Genomic DNA, 22,254 nt, shown 5'->3' on the forward strand with positions numbered 1-22,254 from the left:
TTCGCGATACTTTTTGAACACACCTCGTATTGATTATGAACAAAGTTATTCAATAACGTGAAAATGAGTGCCATATTGCTCTCTTCTTCTATAATTCTTGTAATTTTAATTATTTTAAGAAGAATTGTAGGTTTACAATTACCATATTAAAATTTTTAAACGTAAAATTGCACAAAAAAGAATTTAACTTTAACTAATAAGTATAATTTTTTTATTAAAAATCAAGATTTTTAATTGCATTTTTAGTATTTTAAATTATTATCTTTAAATATTTTATAGGATAAGTGCACCTATTATCGTGACGTTTTCTGAAAAACCCACCTTGTGTATCACGCGCGTAGCGTGAAAAAATGATAGAAAGATAGTGAACTGAATACTTATATGCCAAGTCATTCGCACTTTCACTAAAACGTGAATACCGCGTTAATACCAACAACATATGCATTGCACCTAATTTCGTGGGTAAATTTGATTTATTTATTAAACGTATTCATCTTTACATCTTTATTTAATTTTAATTTATTTTACTATTAATTAGATTAAATGTGAAATAATTTTTTTCTATGGGTACTTTTTTTTAACGAGCTATCATTTATTTTTCAAAAACCACGGTAGTAGGGCAGGCCACGATAATAGTTGTACTTACCCTAGTCTTACAAACTTAAAAAATTTGTTTTTAGCATTGTAACAAAAAAATTTTACAAAGTAAACTTTTTTTAATTAATCTATTTTTATTTTAAGATTCAAAAAATGTAACGGAGAAAGTAACTAATTATTACTTGTTATATACCGGTAAAGAATTACTTCTGAGAATAAGTAACAAATAACGATAACTACTTTTTTACGATAATTACTTTTTTAGATAACGGGTTACTATAACGAGTTACCTTTAAAAAGTAACTTTTCATTCCCTAGTTAAATGTAAGAAGCGAAAGTAATTATAATCCGACTGTGAACAATAAAGCATTGCATACATATATTACAATTTAATAATAGAGTTGGATAATATTTTAATGACATTTCTATAATATTTAAATGTTATGTAATATTACGTTAACATTTTTATAACATTTTAGTTTATATTTATGTTACACAAAGACAATATCCAATGAGTGGAAAAATAATAGTTAACGTGTTTGTTACATATAACAAACACGTTATATTATCTGTTACTGTTGTTATAACAGTTTTATTACGGTAACACATTGTATATCTGTATTTGCTGGGATATAATATTCATTCCAAATAGCTTTTCAATATGGTATATGTATGATTGTGCAATACTGTGAGTGGACTCACGTGAGAAGGGGAGATCATAACATGCCGGATCGTCTGGAAACTTCATGAAGGGGGCTCAGACGGCCACGAATACAAAGCACAGAGAAAGAAGCATGGCAGTAGAGACCCCAGTCAGTGCTGGTGACAATGGGGCTGATGCTGCACCTGCGACACCATACAATCATTCACCCACGCAATCCTACCATTCTCTCACCTTGTACATACATCTACATGTACTACTACTTACCTAGCAAAAATTACAATGTTCTCTTATTAGCCTCGAAACGCTATATGTCAATGTTAAACCGTTTACCATTCCGGGCGTATCTCGTATTCAGAAGATGCGCGAAAGTCGTAATTAAAAACTTTTCCGTCCTTTATATATATTATAGATGTATCAATAGATAGATATGAGTAAATAGATTTAAAAAATTGTAAATCGTACAATGATCTTTTTTTATGAAATGCTTGATATTTTCTAATAAAATAAATGAATAATAATAAAATTTCATGCTACATTTGTTAATGTACTGTTCATTTTATTATCTTTACATATGTATGTGCATTTATCCGTTTAATATATGAGATACGGATTTTTAATATTCTATTTTTTATATAATATTTTTATCAAAATTTACAACATACACATTTTAATATCTTATATATCTTAATAATTTTCATATTTCTATTAAAAAATTTCCAACATACAATTCAATATATTATATATCTTAATACTGAAAATAATCTCATTGCTATGTACATTCTTGATGCAGCAAACTCGTAAATAGAATAAAGGTTATTAACCCAGCAAATATGATGAATATTATAAAAGTAGTGTATATGTGTATTGAAATTCTTCAAATATTACGTATCAATAAAACAAAACGTTTTTTTATTTAGTAGCTTTTAATCGTAAGACGTCAAACAATTAACTATATTGATTTAATTCCTAACAGTAGTGATATAATTAATAGAACAAAAGTTTTGTCCTAAAGTTAGATTTATAGTAGATATCAATAATTGGTGTAGTTTAAAGTACATTTCAGTCATGTACATAAAATTTGAGTATTTATACTCAACGTTGAAATCGATAATACTTATGTATGAGTAATTTATTTTTTATACTAAAAATACAATTTTGTAACAAATCTCTCATTTGGAAATGAGAATATGTGTACTTTCTTCTCCTGATAAATTGCATTTATGTTTTCGCATTTACCACACTCATACATAAGTATTAAATCAAAAAGTCTAATACCATTTTGCAATATTTGCAATAATTTTCGAGTACTAAAATATTAAAGTAAGACGAATAAGAACGCGCGGAGTGTGGAGAGACAAGCAGTCGCTCGCCTGAGCCGTAAGACCGCGAATCTCGACGGTGTGGGGGGGGGCATGAGAAAGCGGTGCCAAGCTATCTTTTTCCTCGCCGGGCACCACTTACCGTAGCCTACAGTCGGGCCGCGGTGGGCGGTCCTACAGCTCAGGCGAGCGATCCCTTGTCTCTCCGCGCGCTTTTATTCGTCTAACTTTAATATTTTATTACTCGAAAATTATTGCAAATATCACAAAATCGTATTAAACCTTTTAATTCATCTCGATCCTTTCTATCACATGGTGACAAAGGTAATTGTGCACAATAGGGGACCCAGTCAATAGGGGACCCAATCATGTTGACCTTGACATATGTTATAGAGGCAAGGATACTGAACAACTTTTCCTTATAAACTAATTGGCATTCTTGTTTAGTTTTAAAAATATACTTAGAGAAAAAGAAAACAGTTTTTCTTAATTATTTCAAAAAATATTTATTTTACAAAAATATGTGTCAAACAAAAAATGAAGCTCGTAATAAGCTCTACAAAAAAAGTTATATACGTAGTTTACCTAACTTCAATACTGTAGTTGTTATAATAGAAAAACTGTTTTAAAATAATTTTTCTTTTAATTTGAGTAGTTTTGCGTGAAATGTAGATGCTTGGGCGGGGGAGGGGCTCCGCCCTTCTCTTGCACTTCCTCCCCGTATTTTTTCTAACCTAACCTAATCTAATACTATTTTAGTTGTAATTTGGCCAAGAATATCTAATTGATCATGTTACGATATTAGATTTGAAATTATAGCCCACCCTTTCCCGCTCCCACCACGTCATTAGTAGACCGACTGAGACGGGGTGGGTTAAGTTAGAAAAAATACGGGAAGGGGGTGCAGCGGGAGGGGCGAAGTCCCTCCCCCGCCCACGCGTTCTCTGTACATGTAAAAATTTGCATTTGTCAAAGTTTTTTTAAAATAGTTATTTGATTATAACTCCTAAAGTGGAGTTAGGTGAAATATGTGTAGAACCTTATTTGTACAGTTTTTTATAAGCTTTATTTTTTCTTTGACATATTTTTTTTTAAATAAATATTTTTTTAAATAATTTAAAAAAACTATTTTTTTTTTCTCTAAGTATATCTCGAAAACTAAACGAAAGCGCCAATTAGTTTATAAGGAAAAGTTGTTCAGTATCCTTGCCTCTATAACATATGTCAAAGTCAACATGATCGGAGCTGAATCCCCTATTGTGCACAATTATCGTGACAAGTTTTATACAATGCTCTGGGACACTAAAGTATATTGAATGTTTAATATATATTATTATATGCATTACATATAGTATATATATATATATTTTTTTTTTAAATACTGTGTATATATATATATATATATATATATATATATACAGGGTGTCATAAAAAAAAGGGTTACATATTTTGATAGCAGGTAATATTGATCAAAACAAGAAGAAAAGGTCTAATTAACATGGGTCCTAAAACTAATATCTTCAAAGATACAAGTTATTTTGTTATTCGAGCTCTTTGTTATTTTCTTATTAGTCGTGTCATCTTTAGAATGTCTCCTGATATTTACATTTGCAATAGATACTACAAGTCAAACAACATTGCGTAAGCCTTGACGAATGTGAGCAGCCCTAGTAAACAAAAGAGTGTTTACTACTGTTGCTATACGAGAGTTCGTCAGTACGAGATTAATCGTCTCAGTCAGCATTAAAATTTTTTGTTTTTTGTAAAAAAAAGAGTTTTTATTTTGTTATCATGTGTACATACATTTAGTTTCTTTATTTCAGTTTTTTTTTATAGAAGATTAATGATTACATTTCATATTAAAATAAAAATTGTTTCTTTATCTCTCTTTATTTATTTTTTATTTTTTAAGGCACCTAGAAAAAAGATATCCCTATTGTACCCCACTCTCCCCTACTCCTTTGTTCATTACATTCTAAAGATGACACGACTAATGAAAAAATGACAAAGAGCTCAAATAACAAAATTGCTTATATCTTTAAAGATATTAGTTTTAGGACCCATGTTAATTAGACCTTTTCTTCTTGTTTTGATCAATACTACCTGCTATCAAAATATGTGACCCTTTTTTTATGACACCCTGTATATATATATATATATATATATATATATATATATATATACAGGGTATTTCAAAAATACTTAACACTGAATACGCTACAAAATTCTTTATATAAAAATAAGACAAAAATCCTAATACAAAAATGTTGAGGCTATAATACTTTTCAAATGAGAAATATTTACAGTAGGCAAATTATGTAGTCTAAAGATCGCGCGCTCAGTGATGATACAATGACAGTGGGTGCTCTTGCACTTTTATAAACTTGTTATTACATTGATGTAGTTACGATGATATTGTATTTAAATGCTTTATTGGTTGAATCATATTTAAATATAAATTAGTATATGCATTGTACATATCATGATCATAAATATTGCAGGAGATTAAAAATAATTATAATAAATTGTCAAAATTTACGAGATGTCAATGATTCACAAGAGAGCCAACTTCAGAGGAGAGATACATTGTTTGTCATACAATACTTAATGAAAAATATGTTGATAAAAACGCGAAATACTTTGACACATAATTACATTTCCATTTATATGAAATAATGTTTTGTAAGGGGGAGATAATTATCGTCGTCAGGATGGGTACACAAGCGGGAAAACATAGGTAAAAAGAAAGGGAGTTTATTGGAGATACGTCTTGCTCCGTTCTGCTCCGATTGCAACTGCCCCTGCGAGCTTCGCCCAGCAACAACAACAACAACAACCGCTAAAACAATTGTATTCGCATAGCGACCGCAATGTCGGTGTATTATCGAGATGAGCCCCGATACTCGGAGATACGATAATAATCTTAAGTACGGTTGACAACCCATTACGCATTAGAGTTTCATATCATACATCATACTACGATATTTATATTCCCCAATAAGTACATTGTGCAAATATTGTTTTGTATAATGGTATTACGAATTGACAAAAATTTTGAATTGCGCTAAGGTGATACGTTATAACGTAGCAGTTTTTTCCAAATAAAGTTTTTAAATAACATTCATCAAAAATCAAATAAAGAAGTAGAAAAATTTTCAAGGATTTTATCCCATTCGGTGGTCGTCCCATTTTTACATTTTCTTATGTGACCGAAAATTATCCATTATTGCTTGATTTGATCCAATTTTGAATTAAATTCTAAATTATTGAAGCATAATTGACGATTTCATGACGACGCGAATAATGATTTATTTACTTTATTTTAATGTGATACCGAGGATTCGTGCACAAAAGGAATTAATTTTTATGACTTAAATTACTGACAAACAAACATTTATATCTACCCGGCATAAAATTTGAAATCATAGTAATCATTACGGAGATTGCTTGTTTGCTTTGGATACATAAAAGGTCCCAATGCATGCGATTAATCACAAATTTTGTTAGACAAGTCCCCAAATTATCGAAACGCCACAGAAGTATGCATTGGCACAAACAAATGTAATCATCATATGCTCTGGACATATAAAGACGATTCCAGCCAGTTTGTCGGTAAAAAATACAACGCGATGAGATATGCTCATCCCCTTTACTTCCTAGAGACCATTGTTACCAAGCAAAATTATTCAAATGGTCCGACACCGTTTGAATGTCTATTGTCGCATATAATAAACAACTCCCCTCCCCCGTTTTGCAAGCATCGAGTCATTTCTAGAAGCGCGTATACAATTGGTGGAAAGCCGGGTTAAATTGATTTTAATTACAAACGTCGCTAAGTTTTGCAAATATTGCAATATGATAAAGGATATTTCTATTTATTTTGTATGTCATCCCAAGAGAGATGAAACTCTTTATAGCGAACACTCTGAATGTAACAAGCGACGATCGCGTGACAAACGCGACTTGTAAATATTAACATTCCTGCACTTAACAAGGAGTGTGCTCAAGGTTGACCACCCAATCCTCTACACAAATGTCTGTTTGGTCATTCTCCTACTAGCCAACGTGTAAATATTTTATTGTTAATTTTTTGTTTACTGACGTATAGGTACTACAACGAATTCATTCCATTTGCTCATTTGATTAAACTGTTAAACCCGTCATTGATTTTTGTGTTAGAAATTATTGGAAGTCGTATGACTTTATTTTCTCAGGCAATAAAGTATAGCTTAGTATATTATTACACTTTTAAATTTTTTAAACAAAAGCATTGTTTGGGGACAATTTTTAAATTGTACAAATTGTTATGTATGCACTCGAGAACGTTCTCAAATTAACAGTGTGTTCTGGAATTTTAAAGGCATATGTTCTGTGTGTCCGTAAAAATGTTTTATTCAAATCTTTCTAGATATACTTTATACAGTTAAAATTTTTGAATCGTAGATTTTTGTACAAAAAAAAAAAAAATAAATCTTTATGGTAATATCTTAAATGAGTGACAAAGATTTAGTTTCATCTTGCATATACATTGAAATAGTTTCAATCATTACGGAGATTGCTCACTTACTATGGAGAAAAAAAGAACCCAATACATGCAATTAATCAAAATTTATCTTTGAGACACGTCCCCAACTATTGAAATGTCCCCGAAGTATGCTTCGACCCAAGCAAATTGTTTTCATTAAATGCTTTGGCCATATATAATTAATTCCAAGCAGTTTTCCGATGAAAGCTAACACTATGAGATACGTTCACTCCCTCCCACTCCGAGCGTCTACCTTTGCGTGGAAACTGTTCTTCAAATGTCCAGATACCACTGGAATTTTTATTGTTGTATATGTACCACAATGTATTCATTCCATTTGTTTATCTAATTAATCTGTTAAAGCCGTCATTGATTTTCGTGTTAGAAATTATCGTAAATCGTATGATTTTATTTTCTCAAACAATAAAGTATAGCTTAGTATATGATTACTTTTTTAAATCTTTTCACTATAAGCATTTGGGGACAATCTTTAAATTGTACAAACTATGTATGCACTCGTGAACGTTCTCAAATTAATGTGTTCTGAAATTTTAAAGGCATATGTTCTGTGTGTTAGTAAAAGGTTTTATCCAAATCTTTTTAGATAAACTTTATACAGTTGGAATTTTTTAACCGTGGGTTCTTGAAATAAATATTACTTGAATTACGTGTAAAACTCGAAAAACGTTGTTATGAAACCCTTATGTCGGAACTTAATGTTTGCTTTAAATTGATCAAAATAGATGTCAGTTTGATAACGTTTTGATCAGGATATTATATCTATTATATAATTTAGAGACAGTTTCCCATCAATGTTTTCATTAAAAAATGTTATAATACATACAGATAAACTTGCATGCTTTCTTATTGCTTTGAGAATAAAATTTTTAATTACACATTAAGATTATTAGTTATTTTACCACTATTTAACTAATACTAACGTAATGATACTATAATTGAATAACAGTACAATAATTAGTTCCTATTAACCTTCTAATATGTTTTCACGTTTCTCTTAAAAAGAATACATGTAAAATATGCATTATATGATTTAATGTAGTCAATGTATTGTTTGAGGATATGCTTCTAGGTGGCGCCACTCTACAGTCATACAATCATATAAAATTTTGGCCCCAAAGTATGCGTTAAATACAGGGTGATTCGGAATAACCCGTTGTCTTTTAAGGGACGTATTCCTGGTCGAATTCTAAAACGATTTTTCTTTTGCCAAAAATTTGTCAGACGCTTAGATTTTAAAATATCAGCCGATTAAGTTAGCGTATCAAGGGTCGAATACAGATGGTACGCAGGGGCGGCACACTCACCGTTACGTGCGGGTGTGTCGTGAGGTGCCTGGTGCGCTCAACTGATACAACACAAGTATTTCTCCTTTCTCACTTTCTCTCTCTCTCTCTCTCTCTCTCTCTCTATCACATCACAATGCTAGCTTTAACTTAAAAATGTAATTAATTTTTATCTTAATTTTAATGATTTTAATAAGAAAAGTGCCAGGAAATTCTTTGTACAGTCAAAGAATTGAACAAAGAATTGCACGAAATCTACAAAAGTATTTACATCTCGAGTTTTTAGAAACAATAGTACTTTTTTTGTTACAGAGAGAGGGGGGGAGGGAGAGAGAGAGAGAGAAAGCAAACGCACGCGCGCACGTGCGCGCGTGCTTGCGTCAACAAGTTTGGACATGCATTTACTTACGTATTATTCTGTACAGCGATCAATTAGTTGTCTCCACAATAAGACAGACCAAAGTTTCCTTGATCCTCTCGTAAATTATCACTTTAATATCATAATACATAATTTATTCACTTGATCAATAAGACTTGAGTAACTAATTAACGATCACTTCGAGTAACGATCATTGTAAATAATTATTAGTCATTCGGCGTGCGAAAATATGTAGCTCGATAAAACCCGTGTTTACGCGCGACGAACAGACAACACGTGTTTACTCGACAACAGGAAAGAGCCGACTGATTTTATGGGATACGTTATGATCGAATATGAATGCGTGATTGATCGAACAGAAGTTAAAACGCGGCAATTTAAAAGTAAAATAGTGATTAATATTGTTTTTAATAATAAAATTGATTGAAAAATATTTTTCTATTTATTTTATTAAAATTATTTTTTTATATCAAGAGATTCTACACTGAGAAAAAAAGTTATTAAATTTTAATAAATATTTGTTTGAATACTTGCAATAACATAATTTATTAAATGTAATTAAATATCTAGATTCGTGCAATTCTTTGTTCGATTATTCGACTGTATAAAGAATTTCCTGGCACTTCTCTTATTAAAATCATTAAAATTAAGTAGAAAATTAATTACATTTTTAAGTTAAAACTAGCATTGTGATGTGACAGAGAGAGAAAGAGAGAGAGAGAAAGAGAGAGAATGAGAGAGTGAGAGGGGAGAAAGACTTGTGTGTTGTATTAGCTGAGCGCAGCAGGCACCACACCCGCGCGTAACGGTGAATGCGCCGCCCCTGCGTACCATCTGTATTCGACCCGTGATACGCTAACTTAATCGGGTGATATTTCAAAATCTAAGCGTCTGACAAATTTTTGGCAAAGGAAAAATCGTCTTAGGATTCGACCAGGATTACGTCCCTTGAAAGACAACGGGTTATTCTGAATCACCCTGTATAGAAATATACAAATCTCCAATGTATGCAATCAAACTCAAATTTTTTTGAGACCATTCCCAAAAGTATTGAAATGTCCCAACAATATGCCTTGGCCCCTTAAAAGTGTCCTGATAGGAAGCTCATGACGCACGCACGCACGCACGCACGCACGCACGCACGCACGCACGCACAATCACATATGTATATATATATATGTATATATGTATATATGTTGTGACGTGGCAGTTTTTTCTGCCTCGCCATTTCGTCCCTCCACCTTCGCGAAGCGCAAATGTGCGCATACGACCGGGTCGGCCACTAAGCGAGAGAGCGAGATCTCCGGCGGGACTAAATTGCATGTATGATATTGTTTTATTTATTCGCGGCTTATTTTCATATTAAATCGGGCGCCTTGTCGAGGGTAGCTAGGAAGTAACAGCGGCGAGGGATATCGACTGCAGCAAGAGAAAGCGGGAATGATCGTCCAGGGCTGGCATCCTTAGGACCGCCGACAAAATGTAGAAAAGGCCAAGCGTGGCGAAAGATAGGCGCCGCGCGCGAAAAGCTTGCAAGCTGTGCAAGGAGAACGGTGCAAGGAGGCTAGAGCGGCCGAACGACCAGAACGAGAGATGCTGGCTGACTATCCGGAAGGATCACGGTAGAGGATCGTTGCCTAAGAAGCATACAGCTGCCGTCCGCGGAGACGGCGAGAGCAACAATGGTTTCAAGTGCCGGTGGGGACCACACAACACTTGCGGCAACACGTCACTGTGCGGTTGTGACGTCACGACTAGATAAGGTCGGCCGCTGATAAGCCGCGCCGCTACGCGCAAGGATATCGCACACCCTGTGGGAGGGGTCGCACCCATTAATCGCGCATCGAGCGCGATCCTCGCGGTTTTTGCGTGCGACCCGGCAATCTACATGCTGGTGAAGCGTTGAGCGAGCGATTGATGTCGGCCTAAATTATCGTAATGCCAAGTATCGGAAGGTGTGCCAGGCCCAGACGAGTTCCCGCAGATCCACGGAACGGAGGAGAAGCTGTACCGTCGTCGAGGTGACCTTTCTAAGCGATGTATAAAATCACGAGATGCCCGTGCCGACTTGCTTGTGTTCTGCGGTATTAGTGTGCGAGTGCGTCCGCCGCGTGGCAATTGAACGCATCTTTTTCGTGTTTAGCGGGCAATCCACCTCAAACACGAGATGTTGTCATCCAGCTGTCGGCTACCGCGTCTTGCGTTAGCTGCTCTACTGTAAAAACTCGCGGACGACCGGCTTCCCGGAAAGCCGCAAAGTCTTCGCGCACGTGCGCGAGTCGTGCCGCGGTCGTGATCGCACAGCCGTCTAGTATATCGGTGCTTCAAAGTACAGCGCGTATTGATATATTTTAGATTTCGGTTGCGACGACTGCGTTGTCGTCAGCGCGTACTTGTTATTGCGCTCTTCTGGAATTAATGGGATCTTATTAGCAAAGTATTAGCTATTGTATTCTCGCCGCGCCTTTCAGAACGCGCGTAATTGGTTGTCGTGTTCCGCGCGTGATTAGCCACCGTAATCTTCGTTTTTAGCGTAGTCGTTGCAGAAGTAAGTTAAATTGACTCTCACGTTCCGTTTATTTTTCTGTCAACTTCTTGTCTAATTTGGTTGCTGGTTTTATTTGCATTTGCTTATTTTCTACTGTACGTCATTTCTATCTTTCATCACAATATATTATGTCTTGCTTGTTACATCGGCCCTACTTCGTTTAATTTCTTGTCTATCCGCTTCCTCCCGTAAGAGAGCCGTTTTGCTCCTGCCTCCGCTTTCCCGCCCCTCTATCGGTTAGCGGAACTAGCTGGCCGCATGTGAGCGACGATTTTGCGTTTTTGTTTGAAGTCCGTTTGTGAATTATTGCGCCTTGACATTCATTAGTGTATATCAAACCCGATGATGCGACCGGTAATCGCGTCTGGCGCCCAACTTTGTAATATAGCAAAAATTTGGATATCGGAACCCTCCCGCGCGCGTTTTGTGTGTAACATCGTCCTTGTCTGATCGCGTATTTCGCCGTAGCTCTCCGGCAACTCAGAACAATACGTGACAATGTAGACATATATACACATATACATACATACATACATACACATACACACACACATACATACATACATACATATATACATACATACACACACACACGCACACACACACACACACACACACACACACACACACACACACACATACATACTACATGGACTAAAAAGTCTCGAGATTTTTAATGAAAACAAGCGTTTTTTTAGCAAAGTTGTATTTATTCCTCAACATAGTTGCTTTCGAATGCGATACACTTGGTATAGCGATTTTCCAATATTTTGATGCCCTGTCTGTAGTACGAAACGTCCAAGCTTTTGAAATATGCCTAGGTTTCTTCGATGACTTCCTCATTCGAGAATCTTTCCCTGTAGCCACCACTTGAGGTTTGGGAACAGTTAATAGTTGCTGGGGGCCAAGTCTGGAGAATATGGCGGATAAACAACCAATTCAAATCGTAATTGGTCCAATTTGGCCATCGCTTTCAAGGACGTGTGTGACGGTGCGTTATTGTGATGCTACAGAACTTTTTTCTTTGTCATATGGGGTCGTTTTTTCTTTATTCCATCGTTTAGTTTGTCCAATAACGTTGCATAATACTCTTCCGTAACTGTTCTTCCCTTCTGTAAGTAATTGATGGAGATTATGCCATGCGCATCCCAAAAAACGGAAGTCAAAACCTTCCCAGCCGAGCGTTGGTCTTTTGGCTTGTTTGGTCGGCTTTCGTAGCTTTCTAGCTACTCTGCAGACTCCCTATTAGACTCAGGCGTATGGTGATGAATCCGTGTTTCATTCATCGTCACAAAAAGTCCTCTCGATTACGCTGCGACAAGATCAAACCGGTCGTTGATTCATCAACGCTCTGCTGTTTTTGATCGACGGTCAGCAAACGCGGCACCTATCGCGCCGACAGCTTCTTTATATTCAAAACATTATGCAAAATGTATCCCACCCGTTCTTTTAAGATGCCAATGGCCTCAGCTAACTCGCGCAACTTTACGATCATTCTAAACGATTCGATACACTTGCTTTACGATTTCCGGATTTGTAGCCTCTTTTGGTCTTTCAGAGAGAGGTACGTCTTCGGTGCTTATACGACCCAGTTTAAATTCACTAAACCATCAATAAACTATTGTTCTCAAAGGAGCAGATGTGGGATAACATTTCTTTAACCATTTCATTGATTGTTCAAGAGTTTTTCCCATCAAAAAACAATGTTTGATCAATGTACGATATTTCTGTTTTTCCATTTCTTTTTGCCACGAAGGCGAAGGTAGCGACACTTAAATGATTGTAGCTTGTAAACAAATGAACGAAATGTCATGAAACTACTACACATAATCTAGTGACAGATGAACCTCTTGAAACAAATCATGTTCTGTGGAGATTCTCTCCACCAATGACAAACGCTGGACAAAAACCCAGTGACGTAATGGCGCAATCATCGCGCTTACGAACTGACTTTCCCTTTCTGGTTGTAGTAATATAGAACATACTCTCATTCTTTAACACAAAAACTTCGTCATTGTACGCCGTTGGAAAAGTTGTAATAATAAACGTATATTCTCAATCGCTGTGTGTCATTGTCATCCTATGCCATAGTAGTGGGACCCGGCATATATTCGCGGTTACAACCCACGCGTCGACCAAACATCCCACATTGGTGACCCCGCCGAGCGAAAAAAGATCACGCCGGTAACATAACCTCTCGCACGACGTCCACGATGACGACCAACGACACCGGCTCGCAGGAAATCTCACGCATCAGCATTCGCCCTCCAAAGTTTAGCAAGGAAAAACCGCTAATCTGGTTTATACAAATGGAAGCGCAATTCGCGACAAACGGAATCACACAAGACCTCACAAAATACTATCACGCGTTGCAATCTCTCGATGCGGACGTCATATCTGAGGTGAGTGAACTTGTTACAAACCCGCCGGCAAACGGAAAATACGAAGCGCTTAAGACTCGTATCCTCGCCGAGTTTCAGAACAGCGAAGAAAAACGCCTAAAACCGCTGCTGAACCAAACTGTACTTGGCGATCAACGCCCCTCATGTTGCGTCATATGAAAGACCTCGCTGAAGACAGAATGTCTGACGATCTACTCAAATCTCTCTAGTTGCAACGTCTGCAAACAAATATGCAGACTGTCCTCTCGGCCAGCGAAGATACCTTAACGTTGGACAGGCTAACCGCAATGGCAGACAAGATTTACGATATAACAACACCCAGCTCATCTGTTTTGCAGGTTGCCGAAGCAACCGCTAGCACCTCGTCGCGAGAAGGCGAGCTCTGCTAAATTGTCAAAAAGCTTGACCAACTCTTATCCAGAAGACAAAGATCAAGCCCACGTCGCCGAGAAAGATCACGTACCAAATCATGCTCAAGATCATCCTCAGCTAACACGAAATACTGCTGGTACCACAGCTGTTTCGGTCGGAACGCCAAAAAATGTTCCGCACCTTGCAGCTGGGACAACAAGAAGGAAGACAAGAAAAAACAAGAGGAAAACTAATGCCCGGGGTGTCAGCGGCGGAGACCACCCCGGACTCTGTTGTACGCCGTTTATTTGTCACCGACCGTCTCTCACGATATAACTTCCTCATCGATACCGGAGCGGACGTTTCTGTTTTTCCTGTTACACATAAAAACAGTCGCAATAAGTCAAAACTTACGCTCTGCGCAGCCAATGGCACGCCCATTGCAACATTTGGTCAAAAGCTTCTGCAATTAGATTTTGGACTGCGGCGCAGTTTTCAATGGCCGTTCTACCTCGCAGAGGTGAGCAAACCTATTTTGGGCACAGATTTTTTATCACATTTTAACCTTTTGGTAGATCTTCGCCGAAGAAGGCTAATTGATGGCAACACAAGTTTAAAGATTTCCGGTCAATTAAACAGCATCTCCGTTTTACAAGTACCTTATCTCAAATTTGGTACTGTTTACAGTGATTTGCTCAACGAGTTTCCTGAGCTCACTCGAAGCTCGATTGCGCCTAAAAGCGCACATCATGAAGTATCTCATGCAATAATCACTCAAGGACAGCCGGTAGCTGCCAGGGCCCGTCGTCTCGCACCCGAGAAGCTGAAGGCAATTAAGCTCGAGTTTGAATTTATGTTGCAACAAGGCCTATGTCGCCCGTCAAAGAGTTGTTCGGCCAGCCCACTCCATCTGGTCCCTAAGAAAAACGGTGATTGGAGGCTATGCGGTGGCCTATCGCAATCTCAATGTAATAACGGAACCGGACCGCTACCCAATCCCATTTCTGCAAGTCTGCGTTCAATTTCTACATGGAGCAACAGTGTTTTCAACAATTGATCTCATCCGTGCCTACCAACAAATTCCAGTCAAAGAAAAGGACATCCCGCTATTATAACTCCTTTTGGGCTATACGAGTTCTCTTTTATGACTTTCGGCTTGCGTAATGCAGACCTTCCAAAGGTTTATGGATGAAGTCGTCCGAGGACTCGATTTTTGTTACGTCTACTTAGATGATATTCTCGTGGCGTCTAAAATGGCAAAAGAACACCGCGAGCATCTCAAAAAATTATTTCAACGTCTGCAAAAATTTGGCGTCGCCATTAACACCGCCAAATGTGTTTTTGGAGAATTCGTTCCTTGGACATCATATCTCTGAGGTTTCGTTCCTTGGACATCATATCTCAGCAAAAGGACTCGCACCCTTACCGCAGAAGGTAGAAGCCATCACCAACTTACCCAAACCTCAGGACGTAAAAGGGTTACGCCGTTTTCTAGGTATGATTAATTACTATCACCGCTTCTTACCTAACATTGCGAGCACCCAAGCTCCATTACAGGAGGCGCTCAAAGGCCAGAAAAAGGGTAGTCAAGCTCTTGTCGAATGGTCACCGAAAAGGAAGGCCGCTTTCAAAAAGCTTAAAGAGGAACTAGCTAACGCTACACTTCTCGCGTTCCCAGATCCTTCCGCACAGTTTGCTGTTCAAACCGACGCATCCGACTCCGCAGTTGGCCGTTTTGCAGCAACGTCAAGGCCAAGAGTGGCGTCCGTTAAGTTTCTTCTCTCGAAGGCTCACCCCAGCACAACGCAACTATAGTGCGTATGATCGCGAGTTGTCGGCGATCTACGCTGCGATCAAGCATTTTCGCTTTATGCTGGAGGAACGAGAATTTTTCGTGATCACTGATCACAAGCCTCTCACGTTCGCCTTCTCGCAGAAGTTGGACCGCGTTTCACTCAGGCAGTGCCGTCAATTAACTTATATATCAGAGTTCACAACAAACATTCGTCATGTTCCTGGCGAAGAAAATGCAGTCGCCGACGCTCTATCCAGAGTGGACTCCGTAATGATGCCAGTCATTGTCAACACTAAAGAATTGGCACAGCAACAAGCGACAGACGAAGAACTTCAACGGGAGTTGAAATTCCCCTCATCCAGCCTTAGACTGCAAAAATTCCTACTACCTGAAACCAATTCGACTCTACACTGTGATTGCTCTCAGGATAGTGTCCGTCCATTTGTTCCAGTCACGCTCCGCCGTCGCATTTTTGACATGGTGCACGGAATGTCGCACCCTAGTGGAAGAGCCACTAGACGACAAATCGCTCAAAAATTCGTTTGGACGAATATGAATAAAGCAACATGGGCCAAGTCCTGTTTCCATTGTCCACGATCGAAGATTACTAGACACAACCAGTTGGTTCCAGAAAAACTTCCAGTCCCGGACGCTCGCTTCGACCACGTCCATTTGGACTTAATCGGACCACTTCCATTATCACGAGGATTCAGGTATTGCCTAACACTAATCGACCGTTTTTCTAGGTGGCCCGAGGTAGTGCCGCTAGCCGACGTCACAGCAGACATCGTAGCTCAAGCCTTTTTTGTAGCATGGGTTTCTCGTTTCGGTTTGCCCAAAGTCATTACAACCGACCAGGGTTCACAGTTTGATTCGAAATTGTTCGAAGCATTAACAAAACTCATCGGTACCAAATGCAATAGAACCACCACTTACCATCCGGAATCAAACGGGCTCATCGAACGCTGGCACCGGTCCCTGAAAACGGCGATTATGTGCCAGTCAAAAGCGGAGTGGATCGACGCATTGCTCGTGGTACTCATCGGCCTCCGCACCTGCTATGAAGAAGATATTCGCGCATCAACAGCTGCACTTCTGTATGGAAAGACACTTAGGATTCCAGAAGAGTTTTTCGATCTCGAAGATATGCCTAACGACCCGCAACCGTTCGTGGAGCCGTTCCATAGGCTCATGCAGCAAATCAAACCCGCGGCACATCACATACGCAGCAAACCATTCGTATTTAAAGATTTGTACACCTGTACACATGTCTTCTTAAGAGAGGATGCAATTAGACGTCCACTGGAGCAACCTTATACAGGCCCTCATCGCATAATCAAAAGGATCTCCGATCGAGTTTTCACAGTGGATGTCGACGGAAAAATACTCAATATTTCGGTGGACCGCCTAAAACCGGCTTACTCTACCGCTCAGCAAGAAGAGCACACTACTCCAGTTAGTGAACCTACCTCAGTGCAACCGTCAACAGAACCATCTTCAACGCAAAAGACTTATTCGATCCTAAAAACGTATCCTAGTGCAAAGCAGTTAAGAAATAAAAAGACTGTAAGTTTTTCAAAGCCAATCAATTCCAAAGAAATAAGTTCCTAAATAGTATTAAGTATTCTTGTATTTTAACTTGTTCTAATATTTTTTATTTTATCTCAAATCATATTCTATATTGTTCTCAGTTTTATCTTTTGTTCTCCGAGTCATATTTTACACAATATTTTATGTTATTATCTAATTTTCTTATAGTATCATTAAATCTCGGGGGGGAGTATTGTGGAGATTCTCTCCACCAATGACAAACGCCGGACAAAAACCCAGTGACGTAATGGCGCAATCATTGCGCTTACGAACTGACTTTCCCTTTCGGGTTGTAGTACTATAGAACATACTCTCATTGTTTAATACAAAAACTTCGTCATTGTACGCCGTTGGAAAAGTTGTAATAATAAACGTATATTCTCAATCGCTGTGTGTCATTGTCATCCTATGCCATAGTAGTGGGACCCGGCATATATTCGCGGTTACAATCCACGCGTCGACCAAACATCCCACAGTTCATCTTCTAGTGGAGCCACCTACTGAAAAATGTCGGGACTTTTCAGACCATGTAGTATATATTGAAGTGTCTGCCAAAGACAGGCTTGCGATACGGTTCACTCGCGCACTCTTATACACACACGCACTAAGAAATTAGTCGACTCGTTTATAAAAGAATTCTTTTTTAATTCGAAACGTGTCACAAGATCAAAACTAGATCCAGAATAAAACAAACAGAAACAGAACACAACAATTTCCAATCGTCAAACAACGCAACTCCGTTCACGCGCCGGACCTCCAATACTGGGCGTAACACTGCTTCCTTTCTTCAAAGTTGTCGTCCCGACAACTAACTCCAATCGTTTTCGAAAAGGTCTTCATTTTATGTCTCGTGCACTTGTTATTTCGTTTTTTGGACAAGGAGGGGGGGGGGCGAAAAAGACTTACCAAGGACCCATTGCCAAAAAGGTTCTCCAAGTCCCCGTCTTGGCATTTGCCCTATGGCCCATGGAAAAACCTTAGATCAAAAACTGAAGCGAGACGGTCTTCTTAAAAGAATAAGGCAATCTTCCACAAGAAGTACATTCTCACGAATAGGTTTCAAAACTGAGAAAGAAAACAAAAATCCGACCAGTACTCAATTCAAAGTAACAAAAACACTGCAAGAGAAAAACTTTAGTAAAAGATTTTAATCAAACGATCTGCTCTACCCTGGGTTTTTGCCACAGGTTACCGAGCGTCGTTCTCAGCAATTTAAAATAACTTGACGATCTCCTGCTCTACCCTGGGCTCCTGCCACAGGTTACCGAGCATTGTTTATTTCATTCTAAAAAAAAGCACCCTTTTGAAAGAAAAAAAAGTTTCAGATCTCTACGGGCTCGAACTCTCTCAACCATCCACAATAAATTTTTTCCTTCTTGTAAAAGGAAGCTAACCTATCTGATGGACTATTCTATTCCTATGTCTGGAAGATTTACATCACACAGAAAACAGAAAACAACATCACTCAATTTTTTAACAATCACAAAAGGCCCCTCCTAATGACTTTGTAACTTAGGAGCTTTTCCTAACCTTCTTTGCGGATTGTACAATCAAACATTCTGACCTTCTTCAAATTGAGTATTTCTAGCTTTTCTATCATAACGACATTTAACTGTTTCAGCTCTATCATTTATACGAAGCCGTGCCTGAGCATAAATTTTATATAACTTTTCTTTTAAATTACGAGTAAAATTTTCCAAAATTTCTTCTTTTTTACAAGGAGGGCGACCACGAAAGAGATTTAAAGGTAAAAGGGGTTCTCGCCCCAAATACAATTCGGAAGGATTTTCTTCTTCCGAAATGTATTTGGAGCGTAAACTTCATGTTTAGAAAAATGATATGATAAAAGAAATAAAGAAATCCGTCGATCCCAATATTTCTGGTTTTTGGAAATAAATTTAGATAATAATTCAAAATAGTCAAATGCTGTTTTTCTACCTGACCATCAAATTGCGGATGTAAAGGTGTTACTCTAGTTTTTCTATCTCTTAAAAAAAAGGATTTCCTTAAATAATTGGGATTCAAAATTCCTTCCCTAATCGGTATGAATCTCAAGAGGGACACCATGTTTTGAGACTACTTGTTCTACAAAAGCTTTTGCAACAAAAGAAACCCTTTTATTCCTCAGAAGAATGACCTCCGGCCACTTTGAGAAACAATCTACTATTACCAACAAATATTTGTTCCCCGAAAAAGTAAGAGGAAGTGATCCAAGGATATCCATCTGGACCCTACCGAAAGGAGCTCCAACATTATAAATTTGTAAAAGAGATTTTCCTTGATCAGAAGGCCCCTTTTTTGCTATACAGATTTTACACGACCTACATCAATTTTCCACATCTCCTTTACAAGTAGCCTAATAAAATCTTTTCCTTATTTTCTCTAAAGTTTTATTGATGCCAAAATGTCCTCCAGTAGGAGAATCATGTGCCTCTTCTAAAATCCGTTTAATTCCCCCTCGCAGAACAACAATCTGAAACACTTCAGTTTTCAAATTTGGAGCCAACCATTTTCTGTAAAGAATTCCATTTTTAACAACAAGAGCATCCCATTGAGCCTAATAAATTTTTGCTGAACTCTCTAAACAAGAAATTTCTTTTAAAAAAGAACGCCTCTCAATTCTTTTTCCTTGTAAAATGATCACAATAGCCTGATCATGCAATTGTTGCTCACGTAGTTCTTTAAAATCATTTTCTTCAAAAACTATCCGACGAACTACATCAGAAGGATCTCTATTTTCTTTTAATTTCACTTCAAAGCAATAATTGCATTTATTTTCCGCGCAACGTTTTCTAGATAAACCGTCTGCATTTTTATGCGCAATTCCCTTTCAATGTAACACTTCAAAATCATACTGCTGAAGGCGTTCTAACAAATGTGCCAATTGCCCTTCCAATTCCTGAAAAGACATAATCCAACAAAATGAAATATGATCCGTTCTAACTAAAAACTTCCGCCCATATAAATACTGATGAAATGACTTAATAGAGTCAACCACAGCTAAAAGCTCTCACCGAGTCACACAATAATTTCTTTCTGTTTTGCTAAGAACTCGGGAAAAGTAAACGATTACTTTTTCTACTTCACCCTGTTTTTAAGAAAGAACTGCTCCAATTCCATGATTCGAAACATCAGTATCAAGGATAGAGTTTTCTCCCTCAATCGAAAAAGATAAAATAGGCAAAGAAACTAACAATTGCTTTAATTTTTCAAACGTTGATTGGCAACAACTATTTCAAAGAAATTTAATAGAATTTTCCGTTAAAGAATATAAAAGTTTTGCTACGAAAGAAAGTCCTTTAACAAACCTTCGATAATACGAACAAAATCCCAAAAAATTCTGAATCTGTTTTCTATTTGAAGGAACAGATCATTCCTTAATAGAAAAAATTTTTTTCAAAATTTGTTGCTATACTTTCTGTAGAAACTATATGTCCTAAATATTTAACTTCTTTACTCAAAAAGATACATTTCTTTGGATTAACTTTTATATTCGCTTCTCGTAAACGAAGAAAAACTTCCCTAAGGTTTGAAATCATTTCTTCAATAGATTTTCCGAAAACAATAACATCATCTAAATATACAGAACAGATTTTAGAAATTAAATTTTTTAGAATTTTTTCCATCAAACGCTCGAAAGTCGCAGGAGCATTACATAATCCAAAAGGCATAACAGTAAACTGCCAAAGTCCGTTTTCAATAGAAAAAGCTGTTTTTTCTTTATCTATAGAAGAAATTTTTACATACCAATATCCACTCTTAAGATCGAAATTTGTAAACCATATATTCCTGCAAATTGACCTAAAATGTCATTGATTCTAGGAAGAGGAAAAAAAATCTTTGATCATAACAGCATTTAACTTTTTATACCACACAAAAACGAATAGAACCATTTTTTTTCTAACCATAACCGCCGGAGAAACCCAAAGGGTGTAAGACTCTTCAATCACTGTTTGCAATTTTATTTCTTCAATAATTTTTTCTATTTCCCCACACATAACTTGAGGAATGCGTCGTGGAGCTTACTTAATAGGGCGAGAATCACTTAAATTAATACGATGTTCAACAACATCACAATTCCCAGCAACAATATTTTTTGAACACACATCCTGAAAATTTGTTAAAAATTCAAAGAAATCTTTTTGAGAAGAAACATCAAAATTTTCCGTACATTTTGATAATATTTCTTCAAGAAAGAAAAGAATCCATTTCGGAATTACCTCCATACGAGAACAGGTAAGCTGAGAAGGATATTGTCTTTAACCTTCAAAAATGGCATCGAAAAATTCTGAGAGACTAGTCTTAGAAAGGAAGAAAGGAAGGAGTAAACAATCTTCCTCTATAACAAACATAGGCATTTCCAATAAAAACTTTCCTAAAGACAACTTTACTAAAATTTTTGATTTTATAGGAACCATTTCCCCTGAAGGATATCTCAATCTGTAATTTCGTAACGCTAAATCATTCTCCTTTGAATTAATAAATTTTTGACTAACAATAGAAACATCCGAGCCCATATCAATCTTAAACAAACATTTCTTTTTTTATTAAAAAATCCCCAGTAACTAAAATGTTTCTCCAAAACACTAATTTCATTAACTTTAAAATCAATTAAATTTTTTTTTAATACAACTGGGGCTTGTTTCTTATTTGTCGAATTTGCCTCGAAGAGTTCGACAAAATTTAATTTTCCTTTATTTGAGAATTTTCCGGACATTGAAAACGGAAATGTTCTTTCTTTCCGCATTGCCAAAATTCTTTTTTATTAATCAAAATTTTT

General features: G+C 37.1%; 1 protein-coding gene across 13 annotated transcripts in view; it reads right to left on the reverse strand.

Annotated features, from left to right (window-relative positions):
* LOC105199486 (bone morphogenetic protein 1) overlaps nucleotides 1–22,254 on the reverse strand; it is an 899,375-nt gene that overhangs the window by 334,868 nt on the left and 542,253 nt on the right. Inside the window, exon 18 of one of the 13 annotated variants that reach the window (XR_005574951.1) lies at nucleotides 1,300–1,443. The exons of 11 other annotated variants lie outside the window; for them this stretch is intronic. Coding sequence is in view for 1 of the 2 variants with exons in the window: in XM_039450095.1 (XP_039306029.1) it covers nucleotides 1,355–1,443 (89 nt within the window). In the remaining variant the exon portion in view is untranslated. Of the gene's footprint in view, nucleotides 1–554; nucleotides 1,444–22,254 lie in introns of those variants that run through there. One more of the 13 variants, XM_039450095.1, reaches the window with a different exon arrangement.

This window comes from Solenopsis invicta, chromosome 5 (genome assembly GCF_016802725.1).
Source record: "Solenopsis invicta isolate M01_SB chromosome 5, UNIL_Sinv_3.0, whole genome shotgun sequence".
Classification (NCBI taxonomy): domain Eukaryota; kingdom Metazoa; phylum Arthropoda; class Insecta; order Hymenoptera; family Formicidae; genus Solenopsis; species Solenopsis invicta.